The sequence below is a fragment of the Quercus robur genome, chromosome 9 (genome assembly GCF_932294415.1).
Source record: "Quercus robur chromosome 9, dhQueRobu3.1, whole genome shotgun sequence".
Classification (NCBI taxonomy): domain Eukaryota; kingdom Viridiplantae; phylum Streptophyta; class Magnoliopsida; order Fagales; family Fagaceae; genus Quercus; species Quercus robur.
In genome coordinates this window covers 7,416,006-7,438,686 of record NC_065542.1, presented here as the reverse complement: position 1 = coordinate 7,438,686, position 22,681 = coordinate 7,416,006, and the positions used below count along the sequence as shown (strand labels likewise).

At 34.5% G+C, this 22,681-nt stretch overlaps 2 protein-coding genes across 8 annotated transcripts; both read right to left on the bottom strand.

The window, feature by feature from the left end:
• Positions 1-3,189, bottom strand: LOC126699516 (heavy metal-associated isoprenylated plant protein 9). Its single transcript, XM_050397384.1, has 5 exons — positions 2,877-3,189; positions 2,600-2,786; positions 1,645-1,817; positions 1,456-1,546; positions 1-700 (listed from the first exon to the last, which is right to left on the bottom strand). Exons 1-5 carry the CDS (start codon positions 2,895-2,897, stop codon positions 168-170), a joined length of 1,005 nt encoding a protein of 334 aa, XP_050253341.1. The 5' UTR covers positions 2,898-3,189; the 3' UTR covers positions 1-167.
• A 5,988-nt stretch (positions 3,190-9,177) lies between these two features.
• Positions 9,178-22,452, bottom strand: LOC126698598 (IAA-amino acid hydrolase ILR1-like 5). Of its 7 annotated transcripts, none has more exons than XM_050395943.1 (6): positions 22,306-22,442; positions 13,739-14,008; positions 13,530-13,655; positions 11,063-11,377; positions 10,455-10,583; positions 9,178-9,860 (listed from the first exon to the last, which is right to left on the bottom strand). In XM_050395943.1, the coding sequence occupies exons 2-6, from the start codon at positions 13,757-13,759 to the stop codon at positions 9,480-9,482; spliced, it is 972 nt and encodes a 323-aa protein (XP_050251900.1). In that variant the 5' UTR covers positions 13,760-14,008; positions 22,306-22,442; the 3' UTR covers positions 9,178-9,479. The 7 variants fall into 7 exon arrangements, with proteins under 7 accessions (XP_050251900.1, XP_050251898.1, XP_050251896.1 ...); XM_050395941.1 differs by lacking the exon at positions 22,306-22,442 and adding an exon at positions 14,103-14,228; XM_050395942.1 differs by lacking the exons at positions 9,178-9,860; positions 10,455-10,583; positions 11,063-11,377; positions 13,530-13,655; positions 13,739-14,008 and adding exons at positions 18,742-19,432; positions 19,998-20,126; positions 20,644-20,958; positions 21,724-21,849; positions 21,943-22,212 and having other exon boundaries at positions 22,306-22,452.
• Between the last annotated feature and the right edge of the window lie 229 nt (positions 22,453-22,681).

The window sequence follows — 22,681 nt, the reverse complement described above, 5'->3', positions numbered from 1 at the left end:
TACAGAGAATGATTAAATTATTATTCATCACTTTCGATCTAATTCCATTTGACACCTTACACCAAACATCTCTATAAAATTCTCTCATCACGAGCAGTGCTAGAAGCTATTGGACAATTCACATTACAATAACATTTTTTTGATCACATAATAATTTGATCAAATTGTTATGAAATGCAACATGCATTTGGATTCTCATCACTGAAGAGCTGAGGAGGTGGGATTCGTTCAATCACATAGACTGGCTGGTAATAGTACATCATTCTCTTCATACCTTCCTCATCAATATCTGGCTGGTAATAGTACATCATTCTCTTCATACCTTCCTCATAAATATTATTGTTGATGACAACAATTTCTTCACCTTCCTTCTTGGCCTCTTCCTTCTTTTCCTCACCACCACCACCACCTTTGTTCTCATTACTTTCACCCTTGTTACCACCCTTGTCACCCTCTTCTTTCTTAGCTTCTTCTGGTGGTTTTTCTTCTTCTTTCTTTTCTTCTGGTTTTGCTTCTTCTGCTGCTGGCTTCTCACCTTCTTTGTTTTCTTCTTTCTTCTCTGGTTCAGGCACGGGTTGTGGTACAATTCGAGCTTGCTTTTTGGTGCGCCTATAAACATAATCTACAAGCTTGTTTTCGTCCATTGTCCCTGTCACCACGACCTTACCAGTGCTAAGCTCAGTCACGGCTGTTTGGACTCCTATCATAATGCACACAAAAATATTAGTATCTCATATCATGTCATATATATACATCATACGTATGTGAAAATATGAACCCTATAACTAAAAACTCATACTATAAAATAGAAGATACATGTATCTTATGTATAAGATAATTTAATGGATCAGTCAGATATTGATAATTCAATAATGTGTTACTACACACTATAAGAAAGAGGATATACATATTTGATACATGAGATAAGTGGATAAAAATCAATGAAAAATGTTCTCCTATAAAACTGATTGGATTACATATATCATAGATCAAAAGATTATTTATATTTTTTTTTTTTGCTAAACAAAAGACTATTTATATATGATTTTTAATTACGTGGATTATTTATTATTATTTAATATGATAGTGACTTAAAATGGAGTAGAAGAGTTCTCTCCAAATTTGTTTGGGAAAAAAACATTTCCAAAATCATGTTTAAATACATTAGCAATTTCACAACTTACCGACAAATTATAATTTGTTTATCACTATCACATAAGTTACTATCATTCAATTCTCACAAATCAATCACAACTTAACACCTTCATATATATATATATATATATATATATATATAGTGTTACAAAAATGTATCAAAAGGAGGAGATTCCTTTCCCTGACTTATTATTTCTTGTAGTTGCCAGGTCACACTCAAACAATTAACTTTTTTTTGCTCGTGCACACAAATCATTCATTTAGCTTATACAGAATAGGGAAAATGTAACATAATAGTACCTCTCATTTTCAGTATCTTCCTCTTAAGTTCCTGAGCACAGGCCTCGCAGTGCATGTTTACATTGAGCTCCACTGTTTTTAATTCACCAGCCTGGAACACAACAAACCACACATGTTGGTTCATGTACTTTGCAAAAAATTCAGTAATTAAGCCCTTCACTTAGAATAATTAAAGGAACTACATGGTACCTGTGAAATAACAACTTCTGGAATGGGTTCACCCTCGGATGCTGGTAATGGGGATAAGACTTTTGCTCTTCTCTTAGTTTTTTTCATAATTTTCGTGCACACCGCTTGAGGCTCCACTATCCCCTTTACAGTCACTTCATTTTTAGCCATGTCCATCTCAACCCCTTCCACTCCTGCTTACAACAACATACAGGTTTAGCACACAAGTTCCAACGCATCAATAAGTTTATAGTAATATTTTTTTACACTAAAAAGTTACCCCTTTTTTTTTTTGGTGATGTGTTGGGCCAAGTGAGGTGCCATGTGAGTGTGTGAATTTCAGTGCAAAATTCAGAGTATGTAGCAAGTTTGAACTCATATTTTCACTACCATCAGTACTAATGAGTGTCCTTAGAACAATGGTTAATAATCTAATTTTTAAAAGTTTTGACATCACTTTTATGAAAAATGAAAAAAACTATCAAAATATTTTTTTTTTCTTTTTTCATAAAAATTTTCTTAAAATGGATTGTTAACAAATACCCTAAGGGTATCTGTTAGTTAACAAGTGCTCTTAGGGCACTAATTAATAATCTATTTAAAGAAAGTTTTTATGAAAAATGAAAAAAAAATAATTAATATTTTGACAGCTTTTTTTATTTCTCATACAAGTGGTATCAAAACTTTCCTAAAATAGATTATTAATGAGTGTCTTAAAGGCACTCATTAGCATGACCCAAACTACAAATATAACGGTAAATTCACAACGTTCCTAAATTAGTCTACCACCTGGTACAAGAGCCTACCACGATATGTAGTCTAAAATATTTTTAATGCTAATTCAAAAATGCTGTTAATTTTTGTTGTGTCCTAGCATGAATCTATATATACACATATACTAACATATACTAGCATTGAAAAACAAAAACATACATAACAATTAACAAAGAGAAAGGGAGACAAGGGAGGGGGGGACCTCTAATTTTCATGATGGACTTCTCAATCTTCTTGGCACATCCAGCACAATGCAAGTCCACGTACAAGACAAACGGAGCTGGTGGCTTAGGCTCTTCTTCCTTCTTCTCCTGTGCCTTCTCTTCCTTCTTCTCCTCTGCTTTCTCTTCTTTCTTCTCCTCTGGCTTAGCCTCTGCCTTAGCTTGTTCCTACCAAATACAAATGAAAAACAACCAGTAGGGATTAAAATAAAATGCAGCTCCAAAAAAGCCAAAACTCAGAGATATCAAAAGCCTCACCTGTTTAGCTTCTTCACCCATTTCTATGAATCAAGAATGAAAGAGAAACAAAACCCAAGTTGTTCAAAATGGGAAAAGAAAAAAGAGAAGGGAGAGGGAGTAACAATGAGAAGAGAGTGGTTTTATATGTAGATATAGTGAGAGTATAATGGATGGACGGTGGGGTATATTAGCAAAATTCAGTGTGATTCTCTGAGCACATGCAGTGCCACTAATTGCACAAAGAGAGACTTAGTTTATTATTTCTTTCTGGAATTCTTTTCAAACTCCAAAGCTGAAGAGGGAGAGAAGAGGGAGAGAGCAACGGAGCAGAGTTGGCAGATTTATAGTGAGAAAGAGAGGTGAAATTGGTGAGGCCAAGAGAAAGAAACCATTGAAAAAGTACACATCACATTTTCATCATGCACTGACTCGTGGATTTTCCGTGTCATAACTCAGACTGTCCGACGTGTAAATCCATCTTATGTGGGCAAACCTAGATTCCAATGTCCTGAGGTGTGGATCTTGTGTGGGACATACCATACATGCTGCCCATCCAATTGTTTATCTCTTCACCAAACATTGGTTATAATCAATTTAATACTAGTAACACATAACTTAAGGTGGGCAATCACTTTAAGTTGTGAACTACCTAGCCAAAAAAACAAAAAACAGAGTTTAATTGTGATTTTGTGATATGGGTTGATGAGTTATTTTACTAACATAACAAATCTCACTACATTTTCATAACAAGTTGAGGTGTCAGTTCACCAAAAGTCAAAATAAAATTATATCGAGAACCACCACAACTTAAAATAAGGGTGTTATGAAAATATTGTGAGATTTTGTTGTGCTTCTAAACTTTCTCATGAGTGAATTGGTGTTAGACCAATAAACAGATCAAGTTAATCTGGTTCGAGTTTGACCCATCTGGATTCGAGTCAAATTTGAATTGTCCTAAATGGGTTGCAAACGGGTTGGGTTGATCATGTTACAAGGTCAATCAGGTTACGAGTTGAACCATATTTTTTCACATGAATAATAATATTGTTTTTGTCTTCCTATCAATACAAATAAGAGAAAAAAATAATTAAATAATTAAAAATAAAAGTTAAATAATACATAAATTCTTAAGTTTACTCAATTTAAAGTTCACTAATGATATCATCATCATAAAAGAAGAAGAAAAAAATACTAGATGTTGTGAGCTACATCAAGTTATCAACCTCTTTAGGTGTACCTGTTGCATTTAAAATAATAATTAAAAAAAAAAGTTAAATTAACTTGAAAGATAACTAAATAAATAAAGTTTTTAAAATAAAACAACATTTTATATAAAGAAAAATAAATAAATACTTAATATGAATTGCAACTCAATCTACTTAATTAATAATAAAACAACATATTTTGTGCTTTTTTTTTCGCTGTAAAGAAGGGTCTTACAATCTAACAAAATGTTTAAAGAAAGTTTGGCTTTAACCATAAGGGAAGAGTGGATTATTTTTTTAATTAACTGATTTCAGAATATATATCCCGATGTCAAATTTATTAAGTAACATTAAATATCTAGTACAAACAAAAATACCATTAATTATGTTGTTGTTTTTTGTTTTTTTACAACAAGTGATGAGAGAAAGGGTATTTTAAATGCAGGTTTACCATATAAAAGGCACTTGACATACTACTGGATCAAAAAACTTTTGACATAAATAGACTCATATTAAAGTCTATACTTGATGTAACCAAAAAAAACTAATCTAACCCATTTCAAAATAGATTGGTAAAATTTTACAAACTACTTACTAGAATTAATTTACCATAACAAGTTAACAACTCAAGAAAATGCTTACGCCCAAATATTAGTGGTTAAGCAATAATAATCACTTACATTTAATTTCCATGACTTTTTTGACTTGGGATGGATGAAACGTAGGGATCATGAAAATGTGTTTAAGTTTTGCGTGTAAAGATCTACATACTAGAAAGTTGATCTCGCACATGGGCTGCTGCTTCTCAATTGGCAATGCTTAATCATTTTTCTTTCTTTCTTTCCATTTTGTACTTTCTTTTATATTTTGGTTGATTAATTATCAAAAAAAATTTCTTGTTGGGTTTACCAATCCTCTCTCTCTCTCTCTTTTCCAACTTGTTTCTTTTATATTTTTGGGTTAATTATCAAAAAACTTCTTGTTGGGTTTACCAATCCTATCTCTCTCTTTTCCAATTTATTTCTCTTATAACTTTGGGTTAATTATCAAAAAACTTCTTGTTGGGTTTACCAGTCTCTCCCTCTCTCTCTCTCCCTCTATGATAATTACTTAATTAGGGAGAAGAGAGAGAGAGGAAGAATTTCCTTAAACATGATATTTCACAACCTCACCAAACTGCACCTACTTGGGGATTAATTTGGAACAATATTTCTCGTTCCATCTCAAAGCAAACCAACCCTTTTGAAGAAAATATGAAAATTCATGCCCCTCTAGTTTTGTTTCGTCCGCCAAATTTGGACCAAACTGGTATAACTTCTATAGAAACACAAAAAGAAAAGGCCCAACTTACTAAGGTCCTAACACGTGGATATGACTCAGCAATGACCACCATGGGACTCTCAACAGAACCTCTCAACATTTAAAGCTTTTTTTTCCAAGCTCTCAACCACTGCACCTTTCCGAGGCAAACAAACTTCACCAACCAACATATCTTTCTATCTGATGCAAAACCCACACAAAAACCAGCCAACAAGCAGGCAAAAGTTTAGAATTTCGGTTGACTTTGTTTGATTATCTTTCTCCTTTTTCATTAGTAAAGATGGGTTTACAATATCATCTATGATGTATAGGCTGACTAGGAGATTCTAATCAAGGCAGGTGCTGGCCATTCCATTGTTTCTTTGTTAGGATGGTCGGTTAGAATAGAATCTAGAGCGTTGCTCGGCTTTATAAAGCAGTTCTACTCAACCACCCATTACTTTGGCTATTATATTTCATATCACACAAACCAATCTTTCGAACTAGTTTGGAGAAATCTCTACCAACCCATTACGTGATAATTCATAAAACCGTCTACATATTTATTTAACCAAGTCACATAATTCATTAAATAAATCATGTGACTAAAGTATATGTAAATAATTTTATCAATTGACACATATTGTGTTAGAAAAATTCTCCTCCAAATCGTTTTCGAAGTAACCTTTTTCCTAAAGGGTAGTTCTTAGTTTCTTGTCATTACATTATTGCATAATCAAAGAATATTCTGTGTCATTGGCTATAGAGGATTGCTTTTTAGTGCCTTGCCCAACATATATATCCAGCTATGAAATGTAAAATTGTAGGCAACATTTTACCACAAAATTCTTTGTTGCAGTTAAAACTCAAACGCTCGTGCATGAAAAATTCAAACACGAAAGAGTAAGATTAGACCTATGGTCTACAAAAATTCCTATGTACTCAAGGAAGGGAATCAATGTGTTAGAGCATGTACGTTATGGACCATGATAATGCTAGTATGAGTTGTCACAACTTACAACTGTTTTAATTAACAGTAAACGATCAAGATCACTAAATTATATGAGTGACTGAAATTATAGGAAAACGACTTTTGTTTTTAGATATAAAATAATGAAGAACAATTAATGAATATAGTGAGCATTACAATATTGGCCAAGAGGTTGCAATTAGATGTGCCATGTGTCTTGATTCCTACTTGTGATTGAATTTCTTTCACATTTTTTAGTACAAAAACTTTGAGGTGCTCTTTTATGTAGGGATGACTAATAATTCGTGCATAATTGCAAATTCGAAATCTTCCTAAATCTACACTTTTAGCCGAAAGTATAAATTATTGAAAAAACATTGCTTTCGTGAATTGCATGCATGTTTCAATTGAAATATATCAAATAATTGAACAAGCAAAGGGAACATGGACGTACACCACAAGAAAATGAGTCATTCATTAATTTAGGGTTCCATTTTTACTTCCACAACATTAATCCTTTATAAAAGTAAAATATTTTCAGGTATTTGGTATAACAAATAAAAATTTTCAGGTATTTGGTATGAAAAGTAAAATTTTTCAATAAAATATTTCTAGGTGTTTGATATGATAAGTAAAATTTTTCAAGCAAACCACCAAAACTAATGGCTCAGCCATCGAAGCCACTAGTGCCGGAGGTTCAGTGATTGGACCGCTAGAATCAGTAATCAAAATGATGGCTTTGGTGACCAAATTGTTGATGATCACTATCGAAGCAATGTCTCTAGTGACCGGTACTCGACAAAACAATATCTCTAGTTATCGGACCTCTTGCATTGGTCATGATGCAGTGTCTCTGGACATCAAACTACAAGCACCAATTGCTTGAACGGAGTCTTTGGACACCAAACCATTGGCGCCGATCACCAAATCGGAGTCTCCAATCATTGGACCGCCGGCACTAGTCATTGGAGCGGTGTCTTCAACCACCTAGCCATCAAATACGAGAGGAGAAGCCACGGTATATTTTACAACTTTTTATTAATGATTTTACAATCAACAAGAAATATTTTATAAATTTAACTACATTTTATCTATAAACAAACACGTGAAAATAAATAAATAAATATTTTCTAAAAAATATTTTACTTAAAAACAAAGCGTTATACAAAAGATTATATTCTAAAATCAAATAAAAACCTATAAACTATTGAGAAGGTGCATTCCTTACGGGGAAATTAAGATATAAATACGATGCACGTTATCATTGAATGCCCCTGTTAAACGTTGAACAAGTTTACTCATGCAAATTCCTAAATGATGATGACTGTGAGAGCCAATATTGTGTTGTAGGTACGTTATTGCTAGAGCTAATATCGTTACTTTGCACAACTTTTCTGGTGCAATTATGAGTTGTGCTGCTTTGACAACTGAAAGCAACATAATCCGTAGAGAAAATGGTGTCCATGTCAGGTTTGAAAGCTAGGATAGTGATTAATTTGAGGAAATGGTCACTTCTTTTATGAGGTCAATTTACAAGCCTTTAATCACCATATTGGATAAAAAAAATGGATAGAGGGTTACAGACAACCAGAATTGGTGCAGAATACTTTTAGAAAGTCACAACTAATGGGGAGAGAGAGAGAGAGTGTGTGTGTGCATGAACATAAAGATTGAAGATGCTATGTCTTGTCAAGGGGGTCCATGATATATGCAGATTAAGAGAAAGAAAGAGAGACAACATGCGATGTTCTGTGTAAAGTTGGTCCTTTATTTATTAATTACTGTTGCTTTCTGATATTAAGGGCAGTCCTTTGTGGTCTTAAACCTGCCTCGATTTTCTTATACAGTTCTTTATGGCCCCTAACACAAACTCCCCCCCCCCCCCCCCCCTCCTTTTTATTCTTTTCCTCTTTCCCTCCTTTATTGTGACAATATCATTTATTTGAAAAGCTAAAGGTCAAAAAAAAAAAAAAAAAAAAAAAAAAAAAAAAAAAAAAAACTGGGGTCTATGGAATTCTAGGGTAAATAAATTATTATAAGTAACAACAAGAGGCTTCAATCTAGAGAGTTTTATGTTAATTAAGAATTTGAAAAGAGTTTCAGATGGGATTCATTTGTTCAAGTGATAATCTAATGATAATGACATCTTTTGTAATATTTCTTGTTTGTGGTTTGAACTTTGAACACCAACTTATCCTCCCCTTACCTACCTCAAAAAGAGCTTCGGGTGTTTGGGTGCAATGTATGCAAGAAAGAGTAGTAGGGGAGAACATGGGAAGTGGTTCTCCACCAATCAGATTTTGGGACTTTTTCACAATGGCCCACTGTGTTTGTGGTTGTAATTGTAACTTTATTTGGTGCATTATCCCAATCGCATGGCCTCCACGAAAGATTTTGAAACATGGAAAGTTTCACGTAGAAACTCAAACTCATAAGAGGATGTCCACATTATGAGATTAGAAATATAAAACTGTCCCCTCATTTTATTTTGTAACATCATGAATTTTTCATCCAGCTTAAAAACCATGGATTTTCTATGAGGATGTTCGTAGCTACACACATGGATGGACTATACTATAGTGTCTTAAGCGTAGCCTGACCTCGGGGTCCAATTTTGGCCTTATACAATTGTGGCATCCGAATAAATTAAATACTAACATTAAGATACGAAGCAAGTGATTAGGCAGGCTAAGTAAACTATGATAAGCCCATTTTAGATTTTGGGGGCAGAATACTAATTATGAACTGATTTGGAGGTCTATATTTCTAGAGCACACCCATCGTCCTAAGCCATTCGCAAGTTTCCACTGTCTAAAAAATCACAAAATAATTCAACAACTTTCAATAAGGTAACAAATTCACAACAAATCATATGAATTTTTGCGATTCCAAAATAAAGCCCTCATTTTTGCAAAAAAAGACACCAATGAGTTTTTTTTTGTGTAAGTGGGATTCAAATTCAAGTCTCTTGTCTGATAACAAGAGACTTTACCAATTAAACTAATTAAAATTAATAATAAAAAAAATGTCATACCCAGTATACAAATTTCTCACTTTTGCAGGATTTGAGAGAGGTCATGATAGAAAGCTTTACCCCCAATTTTGTTTGGAGAAGCTGTTAATTATAAACACCATATTCTGAAACTTTCATTGCCCAAGTGAGTGTTGGTGCTCACTCAAATATATCTCAGCAAGAGCAGTGTGTAATGCTGCACCAATTGGAAGGACATCCTCATCAAGAAAGAAGTAAGGGGAATGTGGGGAGTGGACTGCACCCAACTCCTTATTTCCAATTCCAATGCCAAGCATAACTCCGGGAATCAGTTCTTGATAGTAGGCAAGGTCTTCACCTGCCATCATTTTCTCGCCCACAATGACATTCTGAGGACCAACCAAAAGTTTGCCCACCTTCTGCACATGCAGATGCAGTTTCTCATCATTCACAACAGCAGGCAATAGTGGGTGATCTTCTTCTTTCATGTCAATATATGCATCACATCTGTGTACAGCAGCTTGTCCTTCAATAACCTACAACCAGCCGCAGTTATATACAACACAAGCTTTGAAACCAGTGATTACATTAATTAAACTGTTTGTCTTTGGAAACAAATCAGTTGGCAGTTTGCCACAGACCTGATGACCTAAAAAATTGAAGACATTGAAGCCCAACGCAACAAAGTTATGAAGTAAAAGAAGAGAAGTTATGGGAAAACATTGTGATAGGAAGCTCAAAATAACCCCTTAAAGCTGACGATTAGTGTCAGCTAAGGGTGCATCTTGAAACACTTATAGAACAAATGACGGTGTGAAGGTGGGAAAATTGCAATGTTATCTCCATGAGACTAAAGCCAACTGCTTGATTCTGCCATTACAGTTCACCCTTTTCCAGGAGGATTGCCAAAGCCAGCAAATGGAAACAAATAGTATTGAACAATTGAAATAAGTATATTATGCAGAAATGGAATGTACAAAAGATTTGTTTCTTTCTATTTCAAAGAGAATTCCCGTCTTACCTTACGTTGTATGTTGTAGATCGACTTACCTTACGTTGTATGTTGTAGATCGACGAAGCAGCAAAACTATTTTCTAATACAGCCAAAAGTGAAAAGGTTTAGTATATACCTCTTTCAACCGTTGCCTGAGTTGGTGCAAGCCTTTAGTTGTGAGACTCCTCAAAGTGCCCCTAATTTCAACATATGTTGGAGTTGTGTCCAATGTAGTACCACCTCTGACATAAGTAACAGATAGCACCTTCAACAAAAAGTCAAGTGTTAGCCCTATGTTACATTGGATGATTTATGTGCTTTCAGTCACCCATACCACCCCCCACCCCCCAAAAAAAAAAAAAAAAAGATGACGTTGCCTAGTCACTTACTTCATTGTTGCATTGCCATATAGCTGAAAGATTTTGAAAATAATCCCCAAAAAAAATTTCCAATAAAAGTTACTAAACAATTTGGACTAAAAGAGTTAAGTTTTCAGATAATAGAGGGGGGACAATTTATTTTGTTTGGAGGGGTGGTCAAACTCAGGTAGATGAAGACTTTATAACCTGAGGTTATACAGAGAGTTTATAACAATGGAAAATGGAAGCTACAATAAGCATCCAACCCAAAAGCTTAAATTATCATGTGGAGAGACCAGCAAGTACTTAAACCCATGACCAAGTACCCAACCAGTATGGAACTTTTCAAAAGGATTACATTAAAAGATTGAGGATAGAGACAAACCTGACTATTAAGCGGATCAGTTTCTCTTGAGATGAGCTGTTGCAATGCCAAAATTGCAAATGATGCAGCAAGAATTGGATCCACATTTGTATGGGGATCTGCAGCATGCCCATCTTTTCCTACTATTTTTGCTTCAAAGATGCATACTGCAGCTAAGGCAGGCCCTGAATTGGAATCTATAATTCCTGTGGGTAGTATAGAACTAATGTGCATTCCAAATATAGCTTCAGCATCACGAAGAGCACCATCTTTTATCATGTGAGATGCACCAGCACCTGCCTCCTCAGCAGGTTGGAAAAGAAGCCTCACAGTTCCCTTCAGTCCCAAATTAAAAGGTGTTTTGTTTTAGAATAACATGTTGAAGATAATTTAGGCAACTTTGAGAACAGAGAGACAAAAATCTTTATGAACATCTAATTGGAAACAAGTGCGAACTTTCCAAAGGGCAAGTCAGAATTCTATCAAACACCAAGAAGTGGTGTCCGCAAAGCACATGAAAAGTATATTCTAAATCTGTTATCTATTAATTATTGCTCAACGACATATTAGCTGGAAATACTGAAGACGCATGACAACAAAAGAGTGGATCATGGTTGAACTTTATTTTTAGATTACAAATCATTAAATATTAATCAAATCTATCTTGTAAGTTTTTCCATTGTGTGATCCCTTATCCTTGGCACATTAATGTACTTGGGTTGAGTCCTGTATAATGTGTTATAGAAAGTTAGAGAATACAGATCAAAGATATAATTTCTTTGTGTGTTATTGTTATGATGAATGTTACTTCTAGGACGATAGGCCCACTAAATCTTCCATTTGTTACTCTCATTTTCTATCAAAGAAACAAAGTCTCTAGCACAAAGGAGATTCAAATTTCCAATGTCAATTAATCTTAAGCCTTACATTTAAACAATTCAATCAAAATTATTTTACAAATAAGCTCGAGGGCTTTCCCAGTGGTTCCAGAACCTCTTGTGCTGCTTGGGCACTGGGGTTAGAACCCCACCAGCCCTTCTCCCCTATTTACCTATAAAAAATTATTTAAAAAATAAATAAAAAGAAAAAGAAATAAAGACAGCATTACAGTGAGACAAGAACATACTCATCATTTTAGCCAAGAAGTATGTTCTTTGAACTAGAAGAGCCTCTTGGCTATATTCCTACAAGGAGCTCTTCACTGATTGAAATTTTATACAAGCTCATTCTCAGTTTCCACTCTCTGATTTTGCCATTCTCTGTTAATTCACAATTGGACCTCCATTCTTTTACAGAGTAGAAATGAACACACTTGCACCAGGTAGACAGCCAAGCCAGCTTGAAAACATTAATAAAAGCTTCATACACATAATCCTCAAAGAAAAAAAGGAATGGTGGAAAAGGACTGGAATAGCTATTGATTAGAAAGGTCTTTCTGCCTTTTGATCCTATACTAGATCCTTGGAAAGCAATCATGAGAAAAAAGTCCAAACATACAGATAGAATACCCACAAATATCTATGTCAAAGTAGTAATTTAACCAGAAATAAAAACGCCACTGGAAAGAAATCTGATCATCACAGACAACATTGAAAAAGATGAAAGTTTGGACAAATAAAAAATTAGATTGCTAAGGAAGAAAGTTTTGACAAATCTGGTTAGCTTACAAGAGCTATCTTTTCTAAGCTAACCAAATACATTATCAGCTGTATTCACAATTTTCCTCTCTGTGATACACACTTGACTATGGCACAGGCATAGGACTCATATTTAGGTTTCATAGAAAACAAAAGATAGGAGACTTTCTATGAGAGAATCATCCATGAAACAGGAGAGGTTTGTTATGAGGAGAACAACACAAGAATGTTATTTCATTATTAGGGTCTATTGCTTTAAAAAGAAATCTTTCTGCTACTGAATTAGTATATGTAGCATCATAGCCATGTCCTACACTAGTTTCTCATAAATTTAGTGAGTAATAATGGGAAACATGTTGCGAGTGCACAGCTGATTCGCACATCAATAAAAAGTAAAGAAAGTGAATAGCTTATATACACAACTGGTTTCAAACACTTTTGCATTAGAGTGGTGTCCCAATATGTACACCAATGGTGCTTCTCTCCCTAACAAAAAGCTATTCAATGAGAGGTCGTATTGTATATGTGTTGTTTCTCTTGTTAAATTTTGTGCTAATCCTAATGTGTCATCAATATGCAAATGATCGATAAGGAAGAATCACTCTAAACTTAATTTTGTTGACAAAGTGAGTTTCTCCATGGTACTTAGTAGTTTCCCCTAATGTATAGGTTTATCACAGACTAGCACATAAACCCCTCAAGTTTTTCCTACTTAGCTTTAGTATCCACAATTATTACATAAATGAACTGAAAGGCATCACCTATGACAACCCACATCAAAAACAAAAGTACTAAACCCATACAGAATGAAATATCTTTTATTCATTTCATTGCAATATTAAAATACAAACCTTGAGCTTATCTTTGCGTTGATTAAGCAACTTGGCAGCACCAAGGAGCATAGTTGTGTGAGCATCATGTCCACACCCGTGCATTTTCCCATCAATCTTACTCTTATGCTCCCACTCAACAAGCTCCTACACATCAAAAACTATAATTTGAAAACAAACACACACACATACACAAATACAGACAAAACTTGAAAACAAAAATGGATTACTTGCATGGGGAGAGCATCCATGTCAGCTCGAAGAGCAACAACAGGACGAGAACCAGAGCCAATTTGGGCAACAACGCCGGTTTTGGCAAGTGGGTATGAGTAAGGGATGCCAAGCTTGTCAAGTTCTCTGCGGATAAGAGCACTGGTGTTGTGCTCTTCGAATTTGAGTTCTGGGTATTCATGGATTTGCCTTCTTATTGAGACCAACCAATCTTTGTCTTGCTGAGCTGAGCTTAATAGTTGTTCCGCATAAGTTGGATGCTGAGAACTCTGGATTGGAGAAAGGGAAGTGAGTGAGGGAAACAAAATAAGATAGAGAAAATGTAAGATTAACAAGTGTGTGTTCATCGTTAGCTTTTACAACCTGAATGGTACTGAAAATCAATAACATAAAACGACATCAACAGAATCTTGGACAAGATGGAAGACAGGACCATGTTTCTCACATTCCTCTCACAAAAACCTTTTACTTTTTACTCTCTTTTAAAAAAAATATATATATATATATATTATATCAAGGGGTTGAGATTGAAAGTTGACTTTTAAACCGTCTATCTCAGTCGTTAATAACTATTGCAACACAGTGCAATGATACTACTTTGGCTAGACAGTATAGTACCTAATCTGAATCCTAGGGGGAAATACAAATTTGGCCGAACCATGGCTTATTCCTGATGTCAGATAATAAGATCAGAATTCAAAAGACACAAACCATTGTATCCTTCCTTGTACTGGCCATAATTTGAACTCCAAGAAAAAGGACCACTTTACAAGTGTAGGGCATAAAAATGGTAAATTAAATATACCTTTCAATACTATGAAAGATTAAAGTTTATAAGGGACATGTTGTACTTGCGTTGAGGTGATTGTGGAGCAATGATACCATCACAACATTTTATATAACTTTTTCCATAACTCACCACGTAATGATTAATGAGTTGTAAGTAGTTGAGATGTGAACTTATATAGAGACCCATCATTTTTTCCACTACTTACAACTCGACATGTGATAAGTTGTAACAAAAGTTATGTAAAATGTTGTGATACTAGTATTGTTCATATCATAGTTGTACTAGTATTAGACCATCTACTGCGGTGAATAAAATTATTGTCTTTAAGATGAATAAAATTATTGTCTTTAAGATGAACTAGCCGCAAACCCATGCGATGCATAGAAATATATACATATATATATATATATATATATATATATTATATAATAGGGTAGAATATATAAAAAGTAACACCTACTTCAAGTATTGTCAATTTTAAAAAAAATATATTTCTACAAGTATTTTTTTATCTTTTTACCTCTACAAATATATCATTATATTATTTTTTGTATGTTTGATTAATATTTTTTTAAAGTGAACCATATCTTTCTAACTTTTGTTGTAGTGTGTTATATTAACCTAATATACAACTAAACTTTATAAGTTTCAACTCTTTTAAGGAAGAAGGAGATATCATGTAATCAAAACTCATCACAAAATTACAAATTTATCTTAACCAAAATTAAAATGAAATCAAAGAAATAAAAGATAGACTTTATCATAATTTATTGTTCAAACAATTGGTAGGCATATTCAAATTCATAGCCATGTACATTGTGTTTTGATATAAACTCAAATTCCTATTTCAAAATATAAAAAAAAAATAAATAATAATAATAATAAACTGAGTATTAACCTAAATCAAAATTCAACCAAAGCTAAAAATAAAAAAATAAAAAAAAAACCATCAATCTTAATTAGAGTTATAAAAAAGAAAAAAAAATTCACCGAGAGAGAGAGAGAGAGAGTACTCACAGTTTTTGTGTGGTAAAAATATGGATTGAATGGGAGAAATGATATCAAATTTATAAAAATAAAATGGGAAGAAGAAGAGTCAAGTTATAAAAAAGAGAAAATGATGAAAAAGTGTAATGGTGAAGTAGAGAGTGGTGGGAGGTAAAGAGGGAAGAGAAAGGTTAGAGGAAGTGTAACTGTAGGCGTGTACAAATAAAATGGAAAGAAGAAGAGTCAAGTTATGAAAAATGATGAAGGAAGTGTAACGGTGAATTAGAGAGTAGTGGGGGAAGTAAAAAAGTAAAGAGGGAAGGGAAAGGTTGGAGGAAGTGTAACCGTAGGTGCGGACTAATAGGGGAAAGAAGAGGTTTTGGTTTTTGTTTTTTATAGAGAGTTGTGAGAAGAAAATTTAAAAAAGAAAATAAAAGAAGAGATAAAAAAATAAGTGGATGATGTGGCTCAATGATTGAGTAGCAAACTGTATTGTGTGTGTGTGTGTGTGGATTAGGATGGAAAGAAAATGACACTCAATGTTCAAAGGAGCTTTCAATATAGACAATAAACAATTAGAATTTATGATGGTGTGTAGTGCATTACATTTGGCCACAAAGAATTAATTTTGCAATAAACAATCAATAAAGATGGAAAACCAAAAAAATAAAATAAAATAGTGATGTGGCTCAATAGGAGCGTAGCAACAGTAGGAGCGTAGCAACAGTAAATACTACGCTTTAACTTTTAGATAGGAGAAGGTAAAGAGGCAAAGAGGGAAGAAAAATGTTGGGGGAAGTGTAATTGTAAGTGTGTACAATTAAAATGGGAAGAAGAAGGGTCAAGTTATGAAAAATGATGAAGGAAGTGTAACAGTGAATTAGAGAGTAGTGGAGGAGGTAAAGAGGCAAAGAGGGAAGGAAAAGGTTGGAGGAAGTGTAACCGTAGGTGTGGTCTAATAGAAAAAAGAAGAGGTTTTTGTTTTTGTTTTTTGTAGAGAGTAGTGAGAAGAAAAGTTTAAAAAAGAAAAGAAGAGATAGAAAATAAGTGGATGATGTGGCTCAATAATTGAGTAGCAAAATGTATTGTGTGTATATATATATATGGATTAGGATGGAAAGAAATGACACTCAATGTTGAAAGGAGCTTTCAATGTAGATAATAAACAATTAGAATTTATGATGGCATGTAGTGCATTACATTTGGCCACAAAGAATTAATTTTGCAATAGACAATCAATAAAGATGGAAAACCAAAAAAAATAAAATAAAATAGTGATGTGGCTACTGATGTGGCTCAACAGGAGCATAGCAACAGTAAATGCTATGTTTCAACTTATATATATATATATATATATATATATATATGATCTGTTTTGGAATCTTTGAAAACCTTGAATTTGACTCGTACAATTATACCATTTTAGGGAAAACAAAGAGGGAATTGAATAAGTAGATTATATTTCAAACCCTTTTAAAATACTTTTTATATTTCTTAGGAAAAACATATATAAAAGATATTTTAGGTGTCTAAAAATATTTATAAATTTTAAAAAGAAATTTACATGCAACACACAGCGCAAAAACTAGTACATTTAAAAGTTTAAGTGTAGTATTTATTGTTGTTAAACTCATGTTGAGTCACGTCAGTCTACATTTTGGTCCATTCAATCCACTTCGGTCTTATTTGGTCCCGTTCAGTCCACTTCGGTCCATTCAGTCTTATTAAGTCCACTTTGGCCCTATTTTGTCTACTTTGTTCTTACTATGTCCACTTCGGTCTTATTCGGTCCATTGAATCCACTTTGGTCATATTCTGTTCAATTTATTCCTAATCGGTCCATTCTGTCCACATTAATCTTATTCAGTCTTATTCGGTCCACTTCAGTCTTATTAGGTCCACATTGGTCTTATTTGGTTCTATTTGGTCCATTTCATCCACATTGGTTCTATTTGGTCCAATTTGGTCCTAATTGGTCCCCAGAGGTCCACTTTGGTCTTAGTCAGTCCATTATGTCCACTTGGTCTTATTCGGTCCTATTTGGTCCATTTAGGTTCTATTCGGTCCACTTTGGTCTTATTCAGTCCTATTCTCTCTACTTAGGTCCTATTTGGTCCACTTCAGTTCTATTTGGTCCACATCGGTATTATTTGGTCTTATTCGGTCCAATATGTACACATTGTCCCTATTGGGCCCAATTCTGTCCAATATGGTCCTATACGGTCCACCTTTGTCATATTCAGTCCTATTCGGTCCACTTTGGTCCTATTTGGTACACTTCAGTTCTATTCGGCCCATATTGGTCTTATTTGGTCCTATTCAGTCCATTTTTCTACATCATTCCTTTTTAGGTCCACTTCAGTCCATTTTGGTCCCATTCTGTACTTTCATCCTATTTGGTCCACTTTCATCTTATTTCGTCCATTATGTCCACTTTGGTCTTATTCGGTCCTATTTGGTTCACTTTGGTCCTATTTTGTCCACTTTGGTCCTATTCTAGATTGGAGAAAGGGAAGTGAATGAGAGAACCAAAATAAGAGGAAGAAAATGGAAGATCAAGGGTGAGTCCATCCTAGGCTCTTAGCTTACAACTCAATGAAAATCAACACAAGGAAAACGACATCAACAGAATCTTGGACAAGAAAGGAAGAGAAGGTCAAGTTCCTCTCACATTCCTCTCACAAAAACATTTTTACATTAACTTTTCATATTTTATTTTTCCGATTCAAGGGTTGAGATTATAAGTTTTTTTTTTCCTATGTTCATTGAAAGAGACATTTGATATGTTCTTTCCAAAAAATAAACGATACTCCCTCTAAAGGTAAAAAAAATATTATAAGTTGGAAAAATATTTAATTACAAAACAGTGAAGAATAAATAACAAGATATTAGGATTAGTGTGGTATAAATATTTTGTAAAAACTATTTGCCTTAATGAATTTTAATATATTTCATAATAAATTTTGTAACAACATTATTAACTTAATTAATATATATTTTTATTAAAACACACTTCCATTTTGCAAATCAATTGCATGCATCTCTCTTTAGGCCAGGGACAAAACGAGAGGAAGTTGAAAAGAGTGAGGATTTTTAAATGGAATATGGGTAGATTTGTAGGTGAAATTTTCCCTTGAACCACTTTGTTGCATACCACAGACAAAGTTTCCGATCAATAATAATTGTCTGGGCAAAAGCCAGATATCCACATAAGAAAATGTGAAGTTATTGGTTAGAACACCAACTTCATTACATTTTTCTTGTATATACAGACAGTTTCAAACACTTGCAACACCATGGAATTGATATTAATGTTTTTCCCCCTAATTTGAAACCTACAATATTCATTCCATGCTTATTGCTCTTTACAATCAGGCTAATACACTAATAACTTTCTTTTTCGTATAGGTGGAATTCGAATCCAGGTCCATTGTTTGACAACAAGAGACTTTATCATTTGAGATAAACTTAGATTAATGTTGATGTTATCAAAAAAAAAAAATGTTGATGTTATTAACACCATATTCTGAAAATTTCATGGCACAAGTGAGCGTTGGTGCTCGCTCAAATATATCTCAGCAAGAGAAGTGTGTAATGCTGCACCAATTGGAAGGACATCCTCATCAAGAAAGAAGTAAGGGGAATGCGGGGAGTGAACTGAACCCAAGTCCTCATTTCCAATTCCAATGCCAAGCATAACTCCTGGAATCAGTTCTTGATAGTTGGCGAAGTCTTCACCTGCCATTATTTTCACACCCACCTTGACATTCTGAGGACCAAGCAAAAGTTTGCCCACCTTCTGCACATGCAGATGCAGTTTCTCATCATTCATGACAGCAGGCAATAGCGGGTAGTCTTCTTCTTTCATATCAATATATGCATTACATCTGTGTACAGCAGCTTGTCCCGCAATAACCTACAACCAGCCACAGTTATATACCTCACCAACTTTGAAACTAGTGATTGCTCTAATTAAATTGTTCATCTTTGGAAACAAATCAGTTGACAGTTTGCCACAGAGCTGATGAACTACTAAATTCAAGACATTAAAGCCCAACACAACAAATTCATAAAATGAAAGTAGAGAATTTATGGGGAAAAGAATGTAATAGGAAGCTTAAAAGAACTTCATAAAGCTGACAATTAGTGTCAGCTAAGGGTGCATCTTGAAACACTATCAAGAACAAATAACGGTGTTAGGGTGGAAAAATTGCAATGTTATCTGCATGACACCAAAGCCAACTGCTTGATTCTGCCACTACAGTTCACCCTTTTCCAGGAGGATTTCCAATGCCAGCAAATGCAAACAAAGAGTATTGAACAGTTGAAATATAAAATTATGCAGAAATTGAATTTACAAAAGATATGTGGCTTTATATTTCAAAGATAATTCACGTCCTACCTTGTGCTGTAGACCAACGAAGCAGCAAAACTATTTTCTAATAAAGCAAAAAGTGAAAAGGTTAAGGTATGGTATATACCTCTTTCAACCGTTGCCTGAGTTGGTGCATGCCTTCAGTTGTGAGACTCCTTAAAGTACCCCCAATTTCAACATATGTTGGAATTGTGTCCAATGTAGTACCACCTCTGACATAAGTAACGGATAGCACCTTCAACGAAAAAGCAAAGTGTTAGCTCTACGTCACATTGGATGTTTTATATGCTTTCAGTCACGTATACCCCCCTGCCCCCAAAACAACAACAACAAAAAAGATGTTGCCCATTCACTTCATTCTTGCAAATCCATTTAGCTGAAATATTTTGAAAATAGCCCCCCAAATTTTTTTTTTTGTTTGGGGAGAACCTCCTATAAGAGTTACTAAAGGGGACAACAATTTGGACCTGAAAGAGGTAAGTTAGCAGAGAATAGAGGGGAGCAATTTATTTTGTTTGGGATTTGGGGGGGGGGGGTTGTCAAACTCATGTAGATGAAGGCTTTATAGCCTGAGGTTCTACAGAGAGTTTTTCACAATGGAGCAAAATGGAAGCTACAATAAGCATCCAACCCAAAAGCTTAAATTAGATCATGTGGGGATGCCAACTAGTACATAAACCCATGACCAAGCACCCACCCAGTATGGAACTTTTCAAATAGATTACATTAAAAGATTGAGGATAGAGACATACCTGACTATGAAGGGGATCAGTTTCTCTCGAGATGAGCTGTTGCAATGCCAAAATTACAAACGATGCAGCAAGAATTGGATCCACATTTTTATGTGGATCTGCAGCATGCCCATCTTTTCCTACTATTTTTGCTTCAAAGAAGCATACGGCAGCTAAGGCAGGCCCTGAAATGGAGTCTATACTTCCCGTGGGTAGGTTAGGACTAATATGCATTCCAAATATAGCTTCAGCATCACGAAGAGCACCATCTTTTATCATGTGATATGCACCAGTACCTGCCTCCTCAGCAGGTTGGAAAATAAGTCTCACAGTTCCCTTCAGTTCCAAATTAAAAGGGGTTTTAGAATAACATATGTTGAAGAAAAATTTAGAAAACTTTGAGAACAGAGAGACAAAAATCTTTTATGAACATCTATTTAGAAACAAGTGCCAACTTTCTAAGGGTAAGTCAGAATTCTAACCAAGAAGTGGTGTCTGCAAAGCACATGAAAAGTAAATTCTAAACCTGTTATCTATTAATTATTGCTCAATGAAATTTTCTGGAATTACCGAAAACACATGACAACAAAAGAGTGGATCATGGTTGAACTTAATTCTTAAAAACATCAAGAAATGAACACACTTGCGCCAGGTAGACAGCCAAGATAGCTTAAAAACATTAATAAACCCTTCTATTGAGTAATAACAGGAAACATGTTGTGAGTGTACATGTGAGAACTGAATTGCACATCAAGAAACAATTAAGAAAGTGAGTAGCTTTATATTTACAACTGGGTTCAAACACTAATGCGATAGAGCGGTGTCCCAATATGTACACCAATGATAATTCTCTCCCAAACAATGAGAGGTCATATTGTACATGCATCGATTCTGTAGTTGAATCTTATGCTAATAATGTGTAATCAAGATGTAAATGATTGGTAAGGAAGAAACATTCTATACTTAATTTTGTTGACAAAGTGAGTTTCTCTATGGTCCTTGTCACATACCTTTGAGAACCCAGATTAAAAACAAAAGTACTAAACCCATATAGAACGAAATCACTTTCATTCATTTCATTGCAATTTTAAAAAAACAAACCTTGAGCTTATCTTTGCGTTGATTAAGCAACTTAGCAGCACCAAGGAGCATAGTTGTGTGAGCATCATGTCCACACCCGTGCATTTTCCCATCAATCTTACTCTTATGCTCCCACTCAACAAGCTCCTACACATATCAAAAACTACAATTTGAAAAACAAACACACACCTATACAAACACAAACAAAACCTGAAAAAAAAAAAAAGGATTATGGATTACTTGCAAGGGAAGAGCATCCATGTCAGCTCGAAGAGCAACAACAGGAGGAGAACCAGTGCCAATTTCGGCAACAATTCCGGTTTTGGCAAGTGGGTATGAATAAGGGATGCCAAGCTTGTCAAGTTCTCTGCGTATAAGAGCACTGGTGTTGTGCTCTTCGAATTTGAGTTCTGGGTATTCATGGATTTGCCTTCTTATTGAGACTAACCAATCTCTGTCTTGCTGAGCTGAGCTTAGAAGCTGTTGCGCATAAGTTGGATGCTGAGAACTCTGGATTGAAGAAAGGGAAGTGAGTGAGAGAAACAATATAAGACGAAGACAATGGAAGATCAAAAAGGGTGTGTCCATCTTAGCTTTTACAACCTGAATGGTACTGAAAATCAACAACGTAAAACGATATCAACAGAATCTTGGACAAGATGGAAGAGAGGATCAGGTTTCTCAAATTCCTCTCACAAAAACTTTCGATTCTCTACTTTCTAAACTTTTGACTTCTACTTTCTTTTCTTTCTTTTTTTTTTTTTTTTAATTTTTTGTATTGAAGAGTGGAGATTGAAAGTTGACTTTTAAACTTTCAATCTCAGTCGTCAACAACTATTGCCCACAGTGCAATACTACTTAGGATAGAGAGTGCTGCACCTAATCTGAGTTCTAGGAGGAGAAATACAAATTTGGCCCAGCCATAGCTTATTCCTAATTAGGGGTCAAAATTGGACACCAATCCGTAAATTCGACACAA